Here is a 22,072-nt window from a genome sequence, read left to right as displayed (position 1 = left end):
CCTCTTTTTAAGGGGAGAAATAAAACATCATCTGGTTTTAAGGCTTGTTCTCATCCCTTTTTGGTGTGGAGGTGCATGGCAGCCCCACAAGAAATGAGTCTCAATGAGCTTTGCCACTTTTTTCCATCATGGCATCAAAATGAGAGATGAAGATGAGTGAGGTCAGTTTGAGGAGCTTTTGGAATCCCCTCTGGTCCTGTTCCAGCTTTGCCCACAGGTTAGAAACATTTTTCTTTGAATGTGCTATGGGAGGAAGCTCTTACCTTGGGTCTAGTGCAGGCAGGAGGTTTTATTCTCTTTGCACCATGAGTTAAATGAGGCCCTAGCCTTGCAGGAGGAGCTCGGTTAGGTGAGCACCGCCAAAATCTGGTAGGACAATACCCCGCCGGGCCAGCGCTCCGCTTCCACCCCCTGAACAATGGGAGTTTAAACAAATGCAGCCCACTTGAGGTTTCTGCCTCGCTTCATGGCTGAGCAACGAGACCCCAAATGTTACAGCTCTGCCTAATGTCCTTGGCTCTGTCCTGCTTTGGAAGGAAACATGCAGCGGCCTGTGCTGCCAATGCTATTTCCTCTCTCGCTTGTCTTTAAAGGTCTCTTTTTCCAACAGCTGATCGGCTCCGCAGCTCCGGGGAGGACGTGAGATCCGGCTGGCCCACGAGCTGGCTGGTATGGCTGCGTGCCATGTTGTTGTTTGTATTGCTTTCATTTTTCTGCCGTTACTTGGCTCTTCCACGAAACTTGTTTTCATCCTGAACTATGTGCTCATTACATATCCAAACGCCCACGCGAGGTTTTGCATGAGGAAACTCGAAACACACGCGCAGTAGAGAAGCAAGTTTCTGATAGGGGGGGATGAGATATTTGTCTCAAGGCTGACAAACAACTGTAAAATCCCCAAGTTTCCTGCAGTTGGGGTTCCAGCTCGCTGATGACAAGCATGTGAATGCTGTCTGTGCATCCTCCTGGCAAGGAGACGTGGGGAACATCTCTTGTGGTCGCCTTGGCCTTTCCCAGCAACTCCAGCTACTGTCCAAGGCACACGTCCAGGGACCTCCGAGCTCTCTGGCAGGCTGGTCCCTGAACGCCAAAGGGACCTTCTGCTGCTGGGAAAGCTCTCTCTTCCCCTCTGCGGCCCCATCCTCAGAGAGCAGCCAGCCACAGGCAGCACAGATCCACCCAGCCAGCTCTGGGCTAGGAGGCACCAAAATGTGCTGGAAGGTTTCAGTGAGGTCCCAAGTGAGGGGGGAAGAAGGAGGAAAACCCTGCACAGGGTTAGCTTCATAAGGACAAGGAAGCTTGTGAAGGGCCTGGAGCACAAATGTGATGAAGAGCAGCTGGGAGGAGCTGGAGGGGCTCAGCCTGGAGAAAAGGAGGCTCAGGGGGGAACTTCTCCCTCTCTACAGCTCCCTGACAGGAGGGTGCAGCCAGGTGAGGGTTGGTGTCTGTTCCCAGCAATGGGATGAGAGGAAAAGTCTTCAGAAAATTTCTTCACTGAAAGTGTTGTCGAGCACCGAAACAGGCTGTTCTGAGTAGTAGTGAAATCACCATCCCTATAAGTATTCAAAAATCATGGACATGTGGCATTTGGGGGCATAGTTTAGTGGTGGGTTTGGCACTGCTGGGTTAATGGTTGGACTTGATAATTTCGGAGATCTTTTCCAATCTCAATGATTCTGTGATTCTATTTGTAGTGCCCTCTTTGTGGTACTTTCCTGGAGCAATGGGTCTCAGTCACTGCTGGAGGTAGGATGAGGCATGTTGGTGCCATTGGGCTCCCCACATTGCTCAGATCCAGTGTTACATTGGCAAACACAGCACAGGCCTGAACCACCACAGTGGGGTTCAGATTTTCTGTGTTTTCGCTCCTCTTCTATGGCCCCATCACCAGCTGGGCTCCAGCAGCTGCCCTGGTTGGGATACAGAGAGCTCATCTGGAGGCTGCAGGCCATCCAAATCTGCAGCACAACACTGCCCTGCACATCACCCTCCTCCCCACCGTGCTCTGTCCACTCAGAGTGTGGAAAAACCCTCTTCTCCAGCAGCCAGTGGTGACTGCACAGGACTGGCAGGCTGTGCTGGAGGGATCAGAGGGCTCAGCTTGCAGCTTTGGATTGCTCTGCTTCCTCACAGCCTTCCCCGCTGCCTGTGCTGCAGATGAATAAAGATTTTCCAGGGCTGTCAGTACTGCGTATTTCACCAGCATTCCCTTCGCTTTAAGTCCAAAATGTGCTAAAAATACGCTGGCTTGGCATCCAGGTCTTGATTCAAGTGGTAACAGGATATTGGGCAGAGAAATCCTGGGGTGGTTTCAGTGTGTAGCAGCGAGCTGCTGGCTCTTCCTCCTTTTCCTCCTCCTCCTGGCTGCTGCAGGGCTGTTATCCCCACTCCCAGCCCCCTAAATTTCACATTCAGAAGTCACAGGTTTCACATGGCACTGCTCCCCTAGCAAGGCTCCGAACACTGAGGTGGCATCTCTTCCTCTGGGACTGAGAATTTATTATCAGCAAAGTATTTGTTTTATTACTCCTGTGGTAGTTTTGGGAGGGAGATGCCTGCAGGCTGGAGCTGGGATAAGTGAAGTCTGAAATGCCACGGGAAGGCCACAAACTTCAAAAGGCCTCGTTAGTGAAGCAGCAGAAGGAGATGTGGATGTTTGTGCCTCATCCATGGATTTTGTTGTGTTGTTGCTGAGCCCTGTGGCTTTGATACCAGTGAAAACACAGTGAACCCCCTCTGGGAAAGGGTCTTGAGATGAAGTGCTTTCTGCTCCCCCTCACTTTAGAAACACCCAGTTGGTGTTCAGCCTTCAAGGCTGCTGAGCGAGTTTTTCATCCGCAGGCAGATTTTGCTGCCACATTCTCACTCACTTTCCTAAAATAAAGGGGGAAAAAAATAAAAGAATCCTTGTGCTAATTTAATCTAGCCAGGCATCCTGCTGTCCTGCCTCATAATATCTCTCCAATCTGTCATTTCCAACAGACAGTGGTTTATTGGTTTGGCTTTTTTTTTTTTCCTCCCCCTGCTCTTGAAATATCTCCTCTTCTTTCTCAAGTAGCCCAGAGCTCCCTCAGGGGAGTCCCAAGTTTCCCCCTTGCTTTGGCGAGAGCTCTGGGTGAAAACATCTCCCTTCTCTAGGAAAAACTCTACAACAACCTCAAACAGAGGAAAGCTTGTTAAAGAATGCCCAGCTTATGTGCTGGTCCTGTCAGTGCTGCATTGATGGTAGGACTCAATGGTCTTAAAGATCTTTTCCAACTTTAACAATTCTATAAATCCAGGAGCTGGTGCAGGATCAAACCTCACTGGGTTTCTCTTGATCTCTTTTCCAATTACCCACCCACACGGGGCCATGGAAGGAGCATTTGGTAATTAGCATTCCTCAGCCCCCTATCCCCACAGTGCATTCTTCAAACTTCTCAGCTCACCTCAAACCCTTGAGGCATCCCTTGAGCCCCTCAGAGCATCCCCTCAAACCCACAGCCCCTGTGAGCTCCTCAGGCCACCTCAGCTCCATGGGGCATTCCTTGAGTCCCTCAGAATATCCCCTCAGACCCAGAATCCCTCAGGCCACCTCAGCTCCATAGGGGATCCCCTGAGACCCACAGGCCCTCTGAGCCCCTCAGGCCACCTCAGCTCCATGGGACATCCCCTCAGAGCCACAGCCCCCTCTGAGCCCCTCAGCTCCATGGGACATCCTCTGAGTCCCTCAGGGCATCCCCCAGAGCCCCTCTGAGTTCCTCAGGCCACCTCAGCTCCATGGCACATCCTCTGAGTTCCTCAAGGCATCCCCTCAGCTCCACAGCCCCGCTGAGCCCCACGGGGCACCCCCTGAACGCCTCACGGCCCCTGATCCCCAAGGGGCAGCGTCTGAACCCCTCAGTCCCACGAAGCCCCCCCTCAGCCGCCCCCGACCCCCCTCAGACCGTCCCCACCCCCGCCGGCGCGGCCCCTTTAAGAGCGCGGCCCCTTTAAGATCTTGGCCCCGCCCCCCGCGGTCGCTGCCGGGGCGGCTGCTGACAACAAGATGGCGGCGGCGGCGGGTCCGGCGGGCGCTGAGAGTCGCGTGTTGGGCTACAGCCTGCACCGCTGGAGCAGCTTCTCCTCCACCTACCTGCCCGAGTGAGTGCCGGGCTCGGCGGCGCGCCTGGAACGCGCTCCGGGCTCGGGTCTGGGGGTGGCCGGTCGGCTGGGCCTGTGTGCGGCCTGCGCGGGCCCTGCGCTGAGGCCCGCGCGGGGAGGCCGCGGCGGGGGGAGTGGGAGCGGAGCTGTGTGTGAGCGGCGTTCTGTGTGTGAGGGGGCTCTGGGCAGCAGGTTTGGGGGGAGCTGTGGGTGAGCAGGGTGTCTATAGGAGAGTTTGGGGTGGCTGTGTGTAAGAGGGCTCTCTCCAGCAGGGTTTGGGGGGCTGCGTTTGGCGGAGATCTGTACTGCGGGATTTGGGGGTTTTAGCGGGGCAGGAGGTGCTCAGCAGGGCTGGAGGTTCACGGGCAGGGCACCATCACTCGGGGCTGTGTTTGGAGCACTGGTTCATGAAGTGATTTGGGAGGAGTTGCGTGGGGCAGAGAGTCTGGGCTTGCAGGTTATGGGGGGGTGGGTTAAATGTGGAAGGCCTTGAGAGTCAGGTTTGGGGGTAGCTTTAGCACGAGATATGGGGAGAGGAAAGTTGCAGCTAAAGAGGAGAAGCTGACCCCAGATTTGGGGGAAGAACAGGCGCCGGTGTGGCAGAGGCTGGGCAGTTACTGGGTGAAACGAGGAGAAGGGTCAGTGCCCCCCCTGCCCTGCCCTGCCTCTGTCAGGTGCTTGTGGGCTCTGTGTTTTTTGGCAGCTGGGCGTCCTGTCCTGCCCCTGACCTGTGCAGTGCTGGGCTGTGTCCCCTGCCGTGTGTGGCTTTTGGGGAGAGGGGTCACCTGCTGCTCTAATGGCCTGTCCCTAGGAATTTGGGGGCTGGCAGGAGCTGTTAGAGCCATCGGTTTGTGCTGCTGTACCGAGTGATCCCATCCTGTGTTGACATCCAGCTGCAGCCTGTGGGATTTCTCTAGTCACTGACAGGTTTGGAGTGACCACAGCGTGGTTTAGGTGTGATGTTTCTGGTTCACCTTTGGGATGAGCCATCCTTGGTGCTGGGTTCGGGAGGACTGCTGGGGTCACAGCACAACGAGGTCATTATGGGCTGTCCAGACTCATCCCATCATCGATTGTGCTGCTTTTGCTGACCTTTGATTGATGTATCCTCAACTCACCTGCTATCAACAAGTGACAGAGTTGCCTTAGTTGTTAATTATTAATATCTTCAATTATCTCCACTTTGCAAAATGAAGTAAACCTCTAAATCCAGGTTTTTAACTGAACTCTGAATTGTTTTGTTTTTCTGTATATTTTCTGTGTTAGATGTGGAAAAGAACTGGTTTCTTCTCTTAATTTGTAATCTTTGGTGGTAATGAAGCCATCCCTTTACCTTTCCTTTTAAACAGCTTGCCCTTAGGGTGCCTCTTTGAGCTCTCTGATGAGCTTGTAGTTATTTCTACTGGCATTTCTGGCTTTTAAAATCTTGTTAAAGTGTTGGTCCCTGAGGAGAGGGGTGACAGTCCATTATTGATCTCAGTGATGCTGTACAAACACAGAGTATTGTCTTTGTCCTTGATATTCCTTTCCAAGGCTCCCATTAGTCCCTTTTTGCTACAGACTCGTGTCAGGAATTAAGTTTCACGTGGCATCTGCAGTGCTGCCCAAAGTCCTTAATGCCTTCCCTGATACAAATTCCCATTCCTGTAGCTGGGATGGTATTTTATATTTTACAAATGTGTGACCTTGCATTTGGCTGCTTTTAAGATGTTGTTTAAAAGTGCTTGTCATCAGTGAAAACAATTTTATTATCTGCTTTTAAACACTGTAATCCCAGCAATGGGCTTGGGCTCTGGTGTGCTGACCTTGGTCTGAGGGATTCTGGTCTTGCTATGGAAGTTTTGGTTTTTGCTTCCAACTTTTTATTGCCATGGCCTGGGAGAGAGCTGGAATGCAGCCTGGATTGGAAGGGAGAGGCTTTGACCTGTGATTTAAGATCAGCATCTCAAAAAGAGAAAGTTTAATAAGAAATGTATGGGAAGGTGGGTTTTTGGGGAGGGACTGAAGAAGGAAATCTTAAAAATTTCTGGGACAAGACCATAACACCCTGTGGGATCAGCATGCACACACAGCTAAAGGTTCCCTTAGTATTTAATATATACAACAAAATGATGCTTGTCTGGAAGAACTTGATCTTAGAGGATGTTTTCCATCCTGCATGATTCTGTGACATTGGGAATTCTGGTTATGCTGTAGTTTAAATAAATTTGCTGGCATAGCTAGAGAGAAACCGCTTTAACCTTTAAGGAGAAAAGGGGCTCTGCCCTCATGTATGTAGGAGTGAATATACAACCTATTAAATATTATTGATTGTTGTTGGGAGTTGTGGTATTGCAGACAAAGTGCTCAGGGAGGAGCAGCAGAGGAGTTAAGGATGATTTAAACACTTGCTTTAAGTCGTTGTATGGTTTTAAATGTAAAACAGAGTTCTGGAATGTAAAACTTCCATCACTGCTGACCAGGGAGGAAATTAAATGTCTAGTGCCATCTCACCTGCTTATGTGATGCTGAACTGACATTGAAACTTTCACAACACTGAAATCATCTGATAACCTCTCTTTTCATTAAAAAAGCCTAAACAAAGGCAAACAAAAAGTGTTTTTCAAAGGCCTTTCTGGTCATGCTCTAGCTGAGGATCAGTAGCCTATTGAAAAATACTCATTTCTTTCAGGGACAGAGAAGCTTCCTCTGCTCAGTGCCAGTGCCTTTCCTCTGCATTGGGTGGTGGTGCTGGAGGATTAGTTAGTGCTGGATCCTGTTTCTGGCAGCTTTACCAGAGCTGCAGCTACCTGCATGTCTGCAAGGACCTTTCCAGACATTAAGTGAGGATTGTCTTAATGAAAAGAAATACTTCTGTTTTTCAAATCATTGGAGATGTCTGTTGGTTTGTACCTGCATCAAGACTGACTTGGATATTTATTTTAGAAACTGTGGGTAGAAATCAAACATTTGGTCTGGTAATAGTGGCTGTGTTGTAGGGGAGGTTGTGCTTTTGGGAAGAGAATTGATCCAGGAGGAAATTTGGTGTTGAAACATCTGATGTTTCCAGAGATGCTCTGCCTATGTGGAAATGTGACAGTGCTCACAGGGGTCTCAGGCTGAGGATCTGACTCCATGTTTCAGAAGGCTGATTTATTATTTTATGATATATATTACATTAAAACTATACTAAAAGAATAGAAGAAAGGATTTCATCAGAAGGCTGGCTAAGAATAGAATAGCAAAGAATGATAACAAAGGTTTGTGGCTCGGACAGCTGTGCTGTGATTGGCCATTAATTACAAACATTTAACATGGGCCAATCCCAGATGCACCTGTTGCATTCCACAGCAGCAGATAATCAATGTTTACATTTTATTCCTGAGGCCTCGCAGCTTCTCAGGAGGAGAAATCCTAAGGAAAGGATTTTCCATGAAAGATGTCTGTGACACAGAAGCACCAGTTCAGCATTGAGAGGCTTCAGCTTGTCCAGCCTGGAAAATGCTCAGCCCAGCCCATTGCCTGAGACTGCTCTGTCAGATCCACTCCTTGTCTCTCCAGGGTTCCTCCCGGGAGGAATGGAGGAGCCCCAGGGGGAGGAATGGAGCCCCAGGGGGAGGAATGGAGCCCCAGGGGGAGGAATGGAGCCCCAGGGGGAGGAGAGGCTGCTCCCTGGTGCCTCCCGTGGGGTGGCCTAGGGATTGTCCCAGCATGGCGGTGGCTTCACTCCAGTGACACAAACAAGCGCTGGTGTCTTCAGACATGCACAGAGCCCGGGGGATGGACTCATTCCTCTCCCTTCTCTGCCCTCCTGCAGGAGTGATGAGCTCAGTCACTTTGTTTCTTTCTGACAAGGAGGGAATGAAGAGTTGCAGAAGGTAATGCAGGTTGCTCCAATTTGGCTTTTTGTTTTTTTTTTTTTTCTTTAATAAGGAATAGAACCAGAAGCTCTTGCTCTTCACTGAGAGAAGCACTTCATATCCTGACTTTTTTAGTGGCTTGTTTTTGTACCTGCTGCAGTTTGAACTTGCTCTTGAGGTGAATGAGAGGTGAAGTGCTGTGCTCTGTGTGATGGCAGCTTTGTGCCCTTTTTTACTGCCAGATTGCTGCATCCTGGGGCTGTGGGTTCTAGTGGCTGCATCAGCATCAGGACTGGTGGCATTTTGTGTTTGATAATGCACTCAGGTCCTTCTGTCACTGCTTTATATGGCTGAAATCCCACTTCAGAGACCAACAAGAGCTTTTTGCTGTGTTCCTCTATTCACATACTTCAGTAAGGAATGTTCATCCTGTTTCTGTTGCTCAAATTTTCAGTGCTTCAAGTTTTCCTGCATGGAATCTCTGTAGAGGAAGATCAGTATATTTCCTGTGTTTGACTCCAGGTTTTTAATTAGTGTTTTGTTTATTTCTTGTGCTAAGGTTGTTATTAAAATTATAAATTAAGATTGGTTTCTTAGCTGATAATTAAATACCATCAACAACATCTTAGCTGGTGTCACTTTTTCATTGCAACTCACATTTATCTATTATCTAACTTCAGTTGTTCAGAGAATTCCAGTCTTCTCCAGTTTGTTGCCTTGAGTGGTGTCATATGCTGAAGGCTGAATAACTTTGTTGTCCCTTTGCTAGGAAGTATCTAGTTGATTTGTTAAAATACACTCAAAATAATTTTATTTATTCATCAGTTTGCTGTATTTCCATCAAACCAGGGGAAGAAAACTTAGTGTAAGGTACTTTGATAGTAAAATATGAGTGAGTCATAGGCTTTTAAAGTGAGAATGCAAATTTAACTTTTGCTTTCTAGTTATGAGGTTGTAACAGTAAGTTCCTGGCCAAACTAAAATGTCCTGCTGCAGTGCTGTACCCTGAAAAAAGTGTACTCTAATGTTTCAAATCTTGCAAAACCTGATCCAGAAGATGAAGAGAACACGTGCAGCAAACTTTTTGGGGTAAAGTCCATAAGAATTAAAAGCAACAGAGCTAAACAAACAAACAAAAAGCCCCAGGTGAAAAATAACCTGAATTCCAGCTCCTGTGCTCGCTGAGATCTTTGTAACAGGAAAAAACATATGTTTGTGGCCAGTGAGATGTGCTTCTCAGTTTCTCCTCCAACCACATGAAAATGATGACTCAGATCTGTACCACAGAGGTTCATAAAGTTCCTTGTAGATGCATCCAGCTCTTGAAGAATCTCCTGTTCAAGCTGAGAGCAGTCATGACTAATGAAAGGTTTATTTTTAATATTATGTTCCCTGAACCCAAGCTCTGTTCCCTTTACAAGGCAAGGATACCTTCTGCTGAGGTCTAAGCACTTCAAAGCCACCTAAACCAGACCCAAATGGTGGAAGAGTTGTAGAATTGTAATTGTGGAGGTTTTTTGCACTAATAATAACCATTAATGTACTTTTTTTCAGCTTAAGTTGTCAGCATTTCTAGCTTTATTTCAGTATTTTGACATAGTTAATTGACTTTCCTGTTGTAGTTGCTTTGCCTTTAGATAGGGGAAGGCACAGGGGCTGGCTCTGTAGCTGCTGATGAATTTCAATATTGATCAATCCTTCCAACATTTATTAAAATGAGCAGGGGATGCAAATCCTGGCCAACCAGTGAGCCGCCCCTCTGCTTGTCTCTCTGAGCCCTGTGTACAGAAATGCTCTCAGTTCTGCTTTTCATCCTTTCCAGTGGCCTGTGGGAAATATTTTTTCTCCTCTGCTTGTCTGTGTGGACTTTGTGGATGTTTCTAGACAACCTCCTGTTCTGACAGGCATTTTCCCTCTTGTTTACATCACTTCTGTAGCCTGTAGGATTTTTCTGTGAGTGCTGAAATTCAGTATTACAGAGCAAAATATTTCTGTAGAAAATAAAGTTGCCTACAGATTGAATGCACAACTATAAAACACTTCTTTGGTGTCTGATAAAGTTAATTAGTGAGAAAGAAAAATGTCAGAGGTGGAGGAGTGAAAAAAATCACAAAATGATGAAGTTATGAGGGATTATGAGTTATGATATCTCTTGCTCCCCAGGTAAAAGCACAAGTGCTGTAGTATCAGGAGAAAGCTCTTCAGGCTGCAGGTAAAATATAGATGTTATTTTAGAGATGAGACAGGTTTATTCACTGGCAGGAGCAGCAAGGTGAAATGCTCATTGCTCAGGTTCCCTGGTGTGCCCAACCTGGCAGAACCTGCAGTGCTCTGATCTTCAGCCTATTCTGGGATGGCATTTCACAGAACATTAACAATGTAAAATTTTCATGGGAGGTGTTAACATCATCAGATTGTGGATCATTTGCTGTGTGTGTTGCTGTATAGCCTGGGAGTTTAATAAAAGTTTTCCAGCCTTTAATGACTAATTACTGATTTAAAGACTAGTTATTAAACAGAGTTTTCCTTGGGATAAATGTTATTATTCAGGCATCACATACAGTCTGCTTGATTTTTTTTTTCATGGCCAAGAATATGGTTTTTAATTCTGTACATTCATTATGTTTTTATCAGATTGCTGTAGAATGATCATGTTTATCACCACCACCAATTTTGTGATCTGATCCTGATTTTTTTGCTGAGATAAGTGGTGTGGGTAGCACTGATTCCATCACTTACATAGAGGTGACTTGTTCCAAAGCAAGCCAGTGCTTGACTTTATTGCATGTTAATATAAACTTGTAAACCCAGATGTAATTTTGCTTTTTCTTATGCAATGTTATGCATAAAATATGCTTTTTTTTCATGCAATGCATTTTTTGCATGTTAATGTAAACCCAGTTTATATAAACTTTATTGCATGTTAATATAAACCCAGATGTAATTTTGCTTTTTTTGCCTGTTGAATTCTGTGGGAAGAGTGAGCTGTAAGTTCACAGAGTTTCAATTCCATAATACACCAGTTCCTGGAAGGGGAGGAGGAGCACTGAAGGTGTAGAGTGGTTTGTTGCTTTAGGTAGTTGCTATTTCAGTCACTACTTCCAACTCAGGGTGCATCATCCTTGAGAAATCATTTCCTGAATCAATTTAAATCAGGGAGCACAACTGTGGGATCTCAGCACCTCAGGATGGAGGTGCAGAGAGGCCGAGACACCCTTGGGGGGCTCGGGAGTCCTGGAATGTTGCCAGAAGTGTCTGGTGGCAGGGCTTTGATCCTACACAGGAGACGACACCTGTATGAGGATGGGAGGAATTCACTGGGTGAATGGTGAAGGGATAAGTTAATTAGAGTGTAAAACACAGGGTTTAGGATTTTGGTACAGGGGGGTCTAAAGAAGTAAGATGGAGGAATTGGGGCATGTCCTGTCCTTCTTCTTCTTCTTCTTGGCCTCCATCTTCTGTGGTGATGGTGGCACTTTGGGATTGGTTATTACTAGAAGTGCACCGGTTAATAAGGGTAGAAGGTATTGGGGAAAAATGATAAATATTGTACACGTAACTTCGGGTATAAAGATAAGTGACCGCCCGGGGGCTCGCAGTGTGCCCATGGCTGACTTGCTGTGCAGACCTCTGTCGGGCTGAAAGAAAATCTTTTAGATAAACAATTAATAAACACTGAGACCGAGACAAGATCAGAAGTCTCTCCTCGTCCTTTGAAGCGTCGGCTCTTCAAGGCCATCCCTGGGCCTCTCCAGGCCACCTGAACAGCCGAGAAACCGACGCACAACCATTTATTGAAGTTGAGGACAGCAGCCTGCATGCCTGAATTTCAGCTGCAGGAGCAGTCTGGCTGATAGCACTTGCTCTTCCTTTGCTGGCACCTTCTGCTGCTCCTGGAGGAGAACAGGATCTTCATCATGGACAAAAATTGTGCTCTGGTCAGGTTGAACTTGGTGTTTTCCTTGGTCTTTCCTCCTGAGACTGCCTGGGTTCATAATGTCATGCTCAAGCTCTGGGAAGGTGCCTGAAAAAACATTGAAACTCTCTTTAGGACATGACCTGTGTTTTTCTGGAATCCTTTTCTGTCAGTACATAGTTTAAACAGCATTTGGCTGTTATGGTAATTATATTTAAACAGCAATTTCCCAGCTTGTTCTGCACTTGAAAGTTTTATTAGTAAAGAGATGCTCTTAACACAGAGTGTTAAATTGGAGGTAAAAATTTGGGTTAGGTAAATTGACCCATGAATTAGGAATTGATGAATGAGTTCCCACTCCACTCTTCTGTGTCAGTGTACTATTGCTAACTTCAATTTTGTCTTCTAAAAGTCCTCATTTCTGCTACAGGGTTTGAAAACTGCCAAATATGAAAGTAATTTTGGCCTGGGAACTGCTGTATCCTTTAACATGAATGATGTATATTGATCCAAAATAAGGAATTATTCCCTAATGTCATCCAGGGTTAAATGTTTGACCTGTGCTGTGTTTCTCCACATAACCAGCACTTAACAGACTGAAACTTCCTTTTCTTCCCAGATCTGTATTTTGTCTTCTGCACTCCCTGAGTTGCACTGTCAGTGAGAGAAGCTTAATTGTGAAAGGAAAACTGGGAAAGTTTTCCCACCTGGAACCAGGAGGCATTTTCCATAGAGTTTTGGTGGAAACATTTCCAAAGCTGACATCAGTTTGGGCATGAGGGCACTTCAGTCTGTTTTGTTGAACACGGTCTGCTTTAAATTCTTTTACAGGCATCATTTTTTGGGTGAGCTTTTACTGGGTGTGAGGTTACAGTGCTGATGAGTATTAAAGATATGTTTAATATTAATAATAGTATTAAAGATGTGTTTATGGCTTACATTTAGCAATGTATATCTTTACATATCATCACTCAGTCTGGGTTTGTGGCTTCCCCTGGGTGGAATCATTACAGATATTGTGGAATAGAAGAGCATCCTTGCACTGTTGTGAAATCGTGGAAGGCCTTGATCTGCTTCCTGGCCTTTGTTAAGTTTTTCCATATGTGCATTAGTCAAACAGAAATATTTTACTGAGGTTGTGATGCTTCCAAAATACAGCACAGGGAATTTACATAGATGTGTGCTAGACATTGCTTTCCTCTCATCTCCTTAAAAAGGATCTGTCCCATCCCAAGAAAATGCTTTTGGAAATGAGAAGTGAGCAGTGCTCAAGTGGGCTGCTCCACCAGAATTTTGGAACATTTCTAAAGCCCAAGTTTTTGTGGTGATTGCTGGCTGTAGAAATCCCGATGTTCACACACAATCCAAACTATTTTCAAGCCAGATAGGAGATTTTCTCAGAATGAAAACTGAACGTTGTTATCCAGTGGTTGTGGGTGGTGATGTTTTAAATTCTGGAGGATTTTACTCCAGTATTTTATCTATTGGCTACAAATTCAGTCAACTGAAGAGTGTAATCTCTTTATCCTTGAGTCTTGAAGGACAGAATTCATGCTATTCTTGGACTTTTTTATTAACCCAGGGATTTATTTCTGTTCAGGGAGTCTTCTGGTATCTCACCTAAGCTTGGTTAAAAGGCAGGAATTCAGATATCCTTGTGTGCTCAAATATCCTGAGGATAATAATAATATGTCCAAGTGGGCATGTGTGATATATGTACAGGTAATTATATGTACTGGTGAACACTGAGTATGAAATGAGTAAAAGAAACTGCATCAGATGATCTTATCACTGAGTTCACTGATACCACTGGCATTTTAAGTTATTTTCTTATTAAAAAAAGAGACATTAATCAAAATATGTAGAAAAGATCAGTTTTAGTGATCTAACAATTCTTAAATTCAAAGTTAGTGCACAGAGAGAACGAACCTTGGTAATTTTTCAAGCTTAGGAGATTCTCAGCATCACTTAGCAGTGAAATTGCATCTAAACTCTAATCTCTAAATGTTGGGACAATTAGGCTGGTAATCATCTGTGATACATGAAGTTACTGTGGGTACCAACTCAAGTAAATAAGCCTGACTTGATTTTTTCTCCTGTTTGTTTTTCCTCTGTGCTAATAGTGATATTCCCAGCCTGGAGCTTTTGCCACCAAGGATTTGAATCTCTCAGTGATACAGTCAAAAGTTTAATCTGTGATTTAGGGTTGCTGAGTCACTGCAATAGAAGTTATTTATGGGCTCTGGGAATGACCTGAAGTTGTGCCAGGGGAGGGTTAGATGGGGTATCAGGAAGGAATTCCTTACCTGGGGTTGTCCAGCCCTGGCTCAGCTGCCCAGAGCTGTGCTGGATTCACCATTCCTAGAGGGATTTTAAGGATGTGTGGATGTGGCACCTGGGACGTGGTTTAGTGGTGGCCTTGGCAGTGCTGGTTTAAGGGTTGGACTTGGTGATCTTTGGGATTTCCCAAGCCCAGGTGGTTCTGTAACTTCCTGCACTGCACTGCTGCAGTTTTAGTCATTATTGTCACTATTTCATTCCTGCCGGATCTCTCCCGGCTGATTTATGGCCTGGAAAGGCTTGGAGATGTCCTTGGACAGCCCGTGCTTCAAAGGACGAGAAGAGGCTTTAGGTTTTTTCTCGATCTTCAGTGTTTATTAGTTGTTTATCTAAAAGATTTTCTCTTGGCCTGACAGAGGTCTGCTCAGCAGCCAGCCATGAGCACACTGAGAGCCCCCGGGGCGGTCACCTATCTTTATACTCAAAGTTACGTACACAATATTTACCTTTTCCCTCCAATCCTTGTCACCCTTATTGATCAGTGCACTTCCAGTAATAACCAATCCCAAAGTGCCACCATCACCACAGAAGATGGAGGCGAAGAAGAAGAACAGGACAGGACACGCCCCAATTCCTCCATCTTACTTCTCTAGACCCCCCTGTACAGAAATCCTAAACCCTGTGTTTTACACTCTAATTAACTTATCCCTTCACCATACACCCAGTGAAATCCTCCCAGTCCTCATACAGGCGTCATTTCCTGTGTAGGATCAAAGTGCAGCCACCAGACACTTCTGGCAACATTCCAGGACCTCCGAGCCCCCCAAGGGTGGTCTCGGTCTCTCTGCACATCAGACCTGAGGTGCTGAGATCCCACAATTCCTGTCATGGCTCTAGCAAGAACTGATTAATCAAAATCAAACAAGTCTTGTTTTAGTCTTAGCTAGATGGGGGGAGTGATAAAAAAGTACTTCTTAACTTGCCTCACTGGAAATGTCTACAAGGTCATTTACCATTTAAGGTTGGTCTGGTTGTGATGATAGGAGATTAAAAACAAAAATAAACTTTTCATTGAAAAAATTGAGAACCTGATTTTAATAGGGCTGTTTCTAGGCCAGAACTAAGTAATCCCAGGTTTGTTGTCCAGTGTGTTTCAGTCTTAACTAGATGGGGGAGTGATAAAAAAGTACATCTTAACTTGCCTCATTGGAAATATCTACAACAAGGTCATTTACCATTTAAGAAGCAGTTTGATTGGTCTGACAGTGATGATAGGCAGCTTAAAAAACAAAATCAAACTTTTCATTGAAAAAATTGAGAACCTGATTTTAATTGGGCTATTTTTAGGCCAGAACTAAGTAATCCCAGGTTTGTTGTCCATTGTGATCTGATGAATATATTTCTGTAAGGTTTCTAAATTCTTCAGTTTATTTTTGTAATGCTGTATTTACTAAGCTATTTTTTTAAAATAGAAATAGTTTATAATATACTGGATGGCAGTGTGAGACTGCTGAGGAGATGAAGCAAAATTGAGCAGAAAATTGGCCAATCTTGTGCCATTATAATATTTAAAACTGCGCTCCTGTGCATGTTCAATTCAAACTTTGTTTTGCTATGCAAGAGGTTAAGAATCCTATATTGTAAAAAAGTAACCCCAAAAGCCCCCCACCTTTTTTCCTGAATGGATCTGCTTAATAACTTCCTGTTTTTACTGTGTTTCAATCAAGACATTTCCATGGCTTTGCATCTTTCTGCCACTCTGAGCAGAGAACTTTTCCAGTGAGAAGGAGAGAAACTGTAGCAGAACCTAAAATGTGTTTTTTGACTTGCTTTAGGGGACAGCTATAGGTACATGCAGGTTTTCAAGCATTGCAGCCAGGTGGTTTGAAACCAGCAGGGCTTTTATTGAGTTGTGGGAGTTTCAGGACTAAAAAAACCTGTATTTCTTTCCAGATCCATTGGGTTTTTAGGTGGTAAGTCATTTTTTCCCCCTGTTTTTCTTGGTTAAGGCTGTGTGTACATTCCAGTGTCTAGGCTGGGCAGGATTATCTCCGTGGATGCTTTCTGCTGGCTGCTGTGAGGGCTCTGCATGTTTGGAATAGTTCCATCCACCACATCTTCCAGTGGACTTAGTGGAAATTTTAGTCCCTGTATTCCAGTTGCTGTATTCTTCCCAATCTCTTTTGGGATAGTTGTAGGAAAAACTGAAAGAATCATCACGTGGACAACCCTGGAGCAAGTATTTAGTCCATTTCTAGCCAGTCTGTGCTTTCCTAGCACTCTGAGTGCCTTTTTGCAGTGTAATGGCGTGGTAGCTCTGTGGTTTTGAAGAGAGTGTGAGTTCCAAGTCCTCTTAGTGAAGCCTGTGCCCTTTCCTGCTCAGCTGTGAATGTGCCAAGCAAAGAGAGTGTTTGGGATTTGTTTATTCTCAAAGACTTGTTCCTAAAGTCATGGATTTCCCTAATAGCAGCTCCATGATATTACTGCGACCTGAGTGGGTGCGGCTGGTGAGAGAGAGACGGTGAATCTTGTTTCTTGAATCAGAAGGCTTGATTTATTAATATGTTATATAATACATTATAGTTATACTAATAAAGAATAGGAGAGAGGTTTTGCAGAGCTGCTAGCTAAGCTAAGAAGAGATAGAAAAAAATCTACAACAAAGTTGTGCTCAAGGACTCAGTCCCCTGGCTTGCACTGGTGATTGGCTCTTAATTATAAACATAGAAAATGAGCCAATCAAGGTGTTCCTGTTGCATTCCCCAGCAGCTGATAATAATTGTTTACCTTCTCTTTGGGGGCCTCTGGCCTCCCGAAGACGCAGAAATCTGAAAGAAAGGATTTCTGTGGAGAAATGTCTGCGACACATGAAAATATTTAGGTTAGATGCAAATTCTAGCAGCCTTAAAGCTCATTTGCAGCATATTCTGCAAAGTCATCTTATTTCTCCCTTTCCCACTGGAGCAAAGGAAAACTCTCCTTTAGTGATTGTCGTGCCTGAACCCACGGATCTCTGCACAGAGAAGTCCCCAGGCGTGGGGACATCTCTGTCATTCCAGCAGAGATCAGCCAACAGCTGGCACAAAGGATATTACAGTTTCTGGGTTGGTAAAAGGAAAAATTATCTCCTTCCAGCAGTTGTGAGAGCGGTGTCTGCCTGGGTAATGAAAAGAAACTTGCACTGTGCCCTGCCAAGAGTTTTCTGCATGGAACCATCCACTCTTCAGTGATGGGAATGCTTACAGGGAGCTTTGGCTGCTGGGAGCTGTGCAGGCAGCCAGGTTAGGGAATAAGGCACACCAGGGCTGCCTCTGGAATTGCTTGTGTTAATAAAATGGCCCCTCCTGCTTTGCTTTTCATAGCAGAGGTGCTAAAATTCCAAAAGCAAAGCGTCCAAAATTCTCAGCATCCGGAGTTCCAACATCACATAATCTCATTTTTTTCTTTTCAGCAGAAAGGGGGGATTGGAAGTTCACTGCAGTGGAACCCCTTATCCCAATCCAGCTGCTCGTATTTTAATCTCAGTTTGTGCTGGTGCTGGTATGAGCTGAGCTGGGAGCTGCTCTGATGCAATAAGTTATTTATGCAAGTCTTTATTATAGCTGCTGCTGTAGGGAGGGGGAGGATCCTCTGCGAGTGGGTGGGCTGGTCCCTTTGGCAGTGTTGTAAATTTGTGCTAGACTTGATCTTGTACCCACAGCTGATGATGGGAAGCTCTCTCAAACCACGTTTCATGGGTTGCTTTTTTCACAGGAAAAGTTTCATAAAACCTCGGTACGTGTGGTAGCTCGAGGGCTTACAAATACCTTTGTGAATGTCTTGTGAAAATGACATGGAAAGTCGTTGTGTTAATGGAGTTTTCACTTCTAAAGTTTCTCAGGTTTTAATCTAAGTGTTACATCTGCAAAGCCTCCCTCCGGGTACTGTGTAGGAGTTTTGTGACGTCCAGAAAAAGGGTTTTACATGGAAAAAGGCATCTGCTGTTAGGACATGCATTTGTTTGTTTCTTATTGCTCACGGCTGCTGCAGTGCTTGAATCCTCCGAGTCCATAAGTTTTCCTAAACTGTTGTGGTAAATTGGCTTTGTACATATGGACTTCTGTCTTCAGTGTTTGTTTAATCTTAATAAATGAATACCCCATGTATTTTAAACATTTCTAACTCCATTGATACTGCTATCTTTATCTTTCACATTTCTTTTTAGCCTTTATTTTGTGTGAGCTGCCTGTCCCTTTTCTCTCACTCTGTGGAAGGGTTTTTATCTTGTCTAGCTGTGCTGATTGAGATCTTCCTTGGTTGTGGCAAAACTGATCTTTGACCTGGAGAAGCAAACAAATCTGCTTCTAAAAATACAATATTTGGGATCTGTCCCAGGTACAAAATGCCTCTTTCCAGCTGGGCATAATCTGACCATGCAGCAGTGCCAATTCCTGTGAGTGTTGTTCAGTGTATGAAGAGTTTATTGTCTAATGTTTAAACAAATGTAATGGAATCATAAATAAAATTTATTCCGTAGGGTAACTTGTCTTCTTGTGTTCCAGGATTAGAATAAAGTTCCATAAAGGAGAAAAGCCATACAGCATTATCTAGTTTTATCTGCCTTTGTATCCCTAAAGTATTTAATATAAGATACATATCTTTAAGTTTAGCATTTTTTTCTCTTCAGATGTTGAGGTATTAAGAATTTATTAAATACCATGTCTTGCCTGTGGCATGGTACAGGAAACTGCAGGTGATTCTTCTCAAAAGCAAGTGTCTTGTGGTTTCTAATGGTGACTTAGCTTTCAAACTGGCAGCTTTTATTAGAAATTTGTGTCTCAGTTCCCAAATTCTTCCCTTTGCTTAGATTGGTTTGTTTTGTCCCAGTTGTTATTAAAGGCAGGGCCAGGTTTTCTCTTGTAATTGAGCCTCTTTGCAGTGCAGATGATGTTGTTAGCTGGATGTTGAATGATGCAGAGCCGTGATTTTTATGTTGGATGGGGTTGGAGCAGAGGGCAGTGCTGTTCCATCGCATTTTCCCCAGTGGGGATGGGTGAATAAAGCAGCCACAGACCTGGATGGGTGCTGCCATCGCTGTGTTAATAAATGCCGTGCTGTGATGGGAATCAGCTGAAGGGAGGGGGAGCTTCACTTTTATTCCTGCACTGTGTGAAAATCCGGAGGTGTTTCCAAGCCTATGGATAGACACAGGCACCTGGCCAGCTCTCAGAAGTGCTCAGACTGAGGAGGCCACCCTGGAGCGGCTCCTGGCCGTGTCCCTTGTCCCACCATGGGCCTGCCTGGATACCGCGGCTGCTGCGGTGACCTGGGGCTGCCCGGTGTGGAAGGAGCCGGCTGGCTTCTGTCTGGCAATGCTCAACCTCTGACTTCTCCTCTTTCCCTTTGCAGCTTTCATGGGAGTGCTTTTTCCTCCAGCCCTTTGTAGTAATCCAGATGCTCGTGTTCTTTTCCTCCTACACAGCAGATGGAGATGGCAGAAGCCTTTTGATGACTGTTTCCTTCTTTTTACAGAAGTTTTATGAGCTGACGAGTTCGTTACTTGGAAATGGTGAAGCTCACAAGCCCTGTCCAGCAGGTGGTGCATTGTCACCTTGCCAATAATTATATATATTTTAGGGATTTATAGGGGTTTTTTTTTAGTTTAATCTGGGGTGTGAGCTTTACTGCGTGGTTATAGAAGAGAAAGCAGATGTGTCATGTAACTGTCATAATGAATCTGTTTCATTTTAGCCAAAAAATAACTATTTTGAATTTAATAATTACCTAAGTTTTGTACTGTTTCAAAGTGAAGAAAGCAACTCAATTTTGCTGGTTGAAGACTTGAACTTGTACTTTTTTGTGTGTTGTTCAGGGCTTATAGCTTGTGAAAAATACTTGTTAAAATTTGGCATGGTCAACTTTCTATGCTCCAGGAAAGCTTAAGTGGGTTAGCAGCCCTTTGTCTCCCTTCCTTACTAACCCTCCAACTGCTCATCATTTTAACCTTTCTGAAAAATTCTTACCCTACTGAGTTGTATAAGCCCATTTTTTCCCACTTCATTACAGACTTATGCCTATGTAAATTCATCTGTTTTACATTTATGTCACAATTTGAATTTTTTTTATTTCGCAACTTGCAGCTCTGTTTCACAACCACAAAGCTCGAAGGCATGTTTTGATGGGTCCTGTAAAATAGCAATTTAGAAAACCTTTAATAAAAAAGGGGGAGAACCTGAGTCTGTACCTAATGATTTAGTAGTTGCATGAGAATGTTACTGATCTGAATGTACAGCACATTTATTGGAGATGTAAAATATGCAGCTGTTACTTAAATTACTCTTGGCTTCTCGTTTCTTAGGAATATCTTGGTGGATAGACCAAATGATCAGTCCTCAAGATGGTCTTCAGAAAGCAATTATCCTCCCCAGGTAAGCTCCTGAATCTCTGCTGCTCTGGGTTTTTTATTTTAAATGTGGGCTGCTGCTATTGACGTGGACATATTTATAGGCTTCCTTCCCTGAGTAAAATGCAGGTTGTTGATACATGAGATATTTACATTTCTAGCAATTTGTGATCTTTCTAGAAGTGCTTCATTGTGGGGGAAGTTTCAGGTTTCCTCCTTGGCAGTCGTGGTCATGCTGGAAATAATCAAACCTTCTGGTGAGATTAAGCTGCTAATGAGGCGTGCAGGCCCCCCTTTGTCAGCACTACTGGAGGCTGTTGGAGGTTCTTGGCCTTGAATCCCACATCTAAGGAGCTGGGATTTATTTCTCCTTATAGCACGTTCAGAAGTGTGGCCTCTGGTTAGAGACACAAATGTCACCTCTTCTGCTGGTTAAGCATCTTATTAAAATAAGATTTGTATTGATTTTAGCATTTAATTTGCTTTCTTGCTATTCTTAAGGTTGTTAGATTATCCAGAATAGTCTTTTCCACTTTTTCTTTCCAGTGAATATTCTTCTTTTCTCTGTGTTAGATCTGTACCTTCTTACTCTGACATGTTTGATCAGCTTCTATGTCTCTTATGCTGCTTGTTTTCAATTCTTTGCTTAAAGCACTGATACACAGCAAAGGGACTTGCACAGTGTCCCTCTCATGCAAAGTTCTGCTTATCTACTTCTTTAATCCAAGTATTCCTCTTGAGTGAAATCTCACAGGTAAATCTTCCAGCTTTGTCTTGGAATTGTGTGGAAGATCCAGAGTCTGCACTGGTGGCTCATCTGCTGCCACTGAAGAGCTTTCACCTGGGTTTTCTGATCAATCATCCTCTGTCATTGTGTCTGTAAAATAAGGTTTTTGGGTTTTTTAGAGGAGAAGGAAAGGTATCCTTGTATTCCTTAAACCTGATTGTGAAGACTGGTATTGATCCTCTTGATGCCTCTGTGCATCTACTGCTCTTTGAATTTGATTATTTTACTTATTTATATTTTGATAAAGAATGCAGAATTTTAATCCATAGCCTGAAGCAGTTTAGTCTATCTAGGAACTATGGATTGCAGAGTAATGAGTATTGAGCATGGATTGTATCCCAGCCTGTGCCATCCTTTACTTGCTTTTGTGCAGGAAGCACATGTTTTTTTGGGGTGCTTTTGTTCCCAAGGCAGGGTTGGCTCATGGTGTGTCTTTGGACTGGATTTTTCATCTGACATGTGCTCTTAGTTGTGGCTTAAATTCACTCTTTAATTTTCTGAGCCATCATGAACATTTAGTCCTTTTAAAAATCTGATTCTGGAATGGAAACACACCTCCTGTAAGTGGATGCTTTAGAATATTCCCAATTTATACTCAGGCTGACAAGGAGTGATGCAGGTTGTACTCAGACATGTAGATTAAGCAGGGATTAATTAGAGTGGCAGACTTCTGTACAAACCACATGAGCTTGTTAAAGAGATGTCTTCCAAAAATTTCATGTGTACAAGTCGTGACCTGAATGGAG

At 44.4% G+C, this 22,072-nt stretch overlaps 1 protein-coding gene across 3 annotated transcripts in view; it reads left to right on the top strand.

Annotated features, from left to right (window-relative positions):
• Positions 1–4,003: 4,003 nt before the first annotated feature.
• MKLN1 (muskelin 1) overlaps positions 4,004–22,072 on the top strand; it is a 97,150-nt gene continuing 79,081 nt past the window's right edge. Inside the window, exons 1-2 of one of the 3 annotated variants that reach the window (XM_059471971.1) lie at positions 4,004–4,122; positions 20,495–20,564. In XM_059471971.1, coding sequence (XP_059327954.1) covers positions 4,028–4,122; positions 20,495–20,564 — 165 coding nt within the window. In that variant the 5' untranslated portion in view covers positions 4,004–4,027. Of the gene's footprint in view, positions 4,123–20,494; positions 20,565–22,072 lie in introns of those variants that run through there. The other 2 variants (XM_059471973.1, XM_059471972.1) reach the window with 2 other exon arrangements.

This window comes from Ammospiza nelsoni, chromosome 5 (assembly GCF_027579445.1).
Source record: "Ammospiza nelsoni isolate bAmmNel1 chromosome 5, bAmmNel1.pri, whole genome shotgun sequence".
Lineage (NCBI taxonomy): Eukaryota > Metazoa > Chordata > Aves > Passeriformes > Passerellidae > Ammospiza > Ammospiza nelsoni.
Note: the sequence above shows the minus strand (reverse complement) of the source record. Positions and strands in the feature narration are given on the sequence as shown.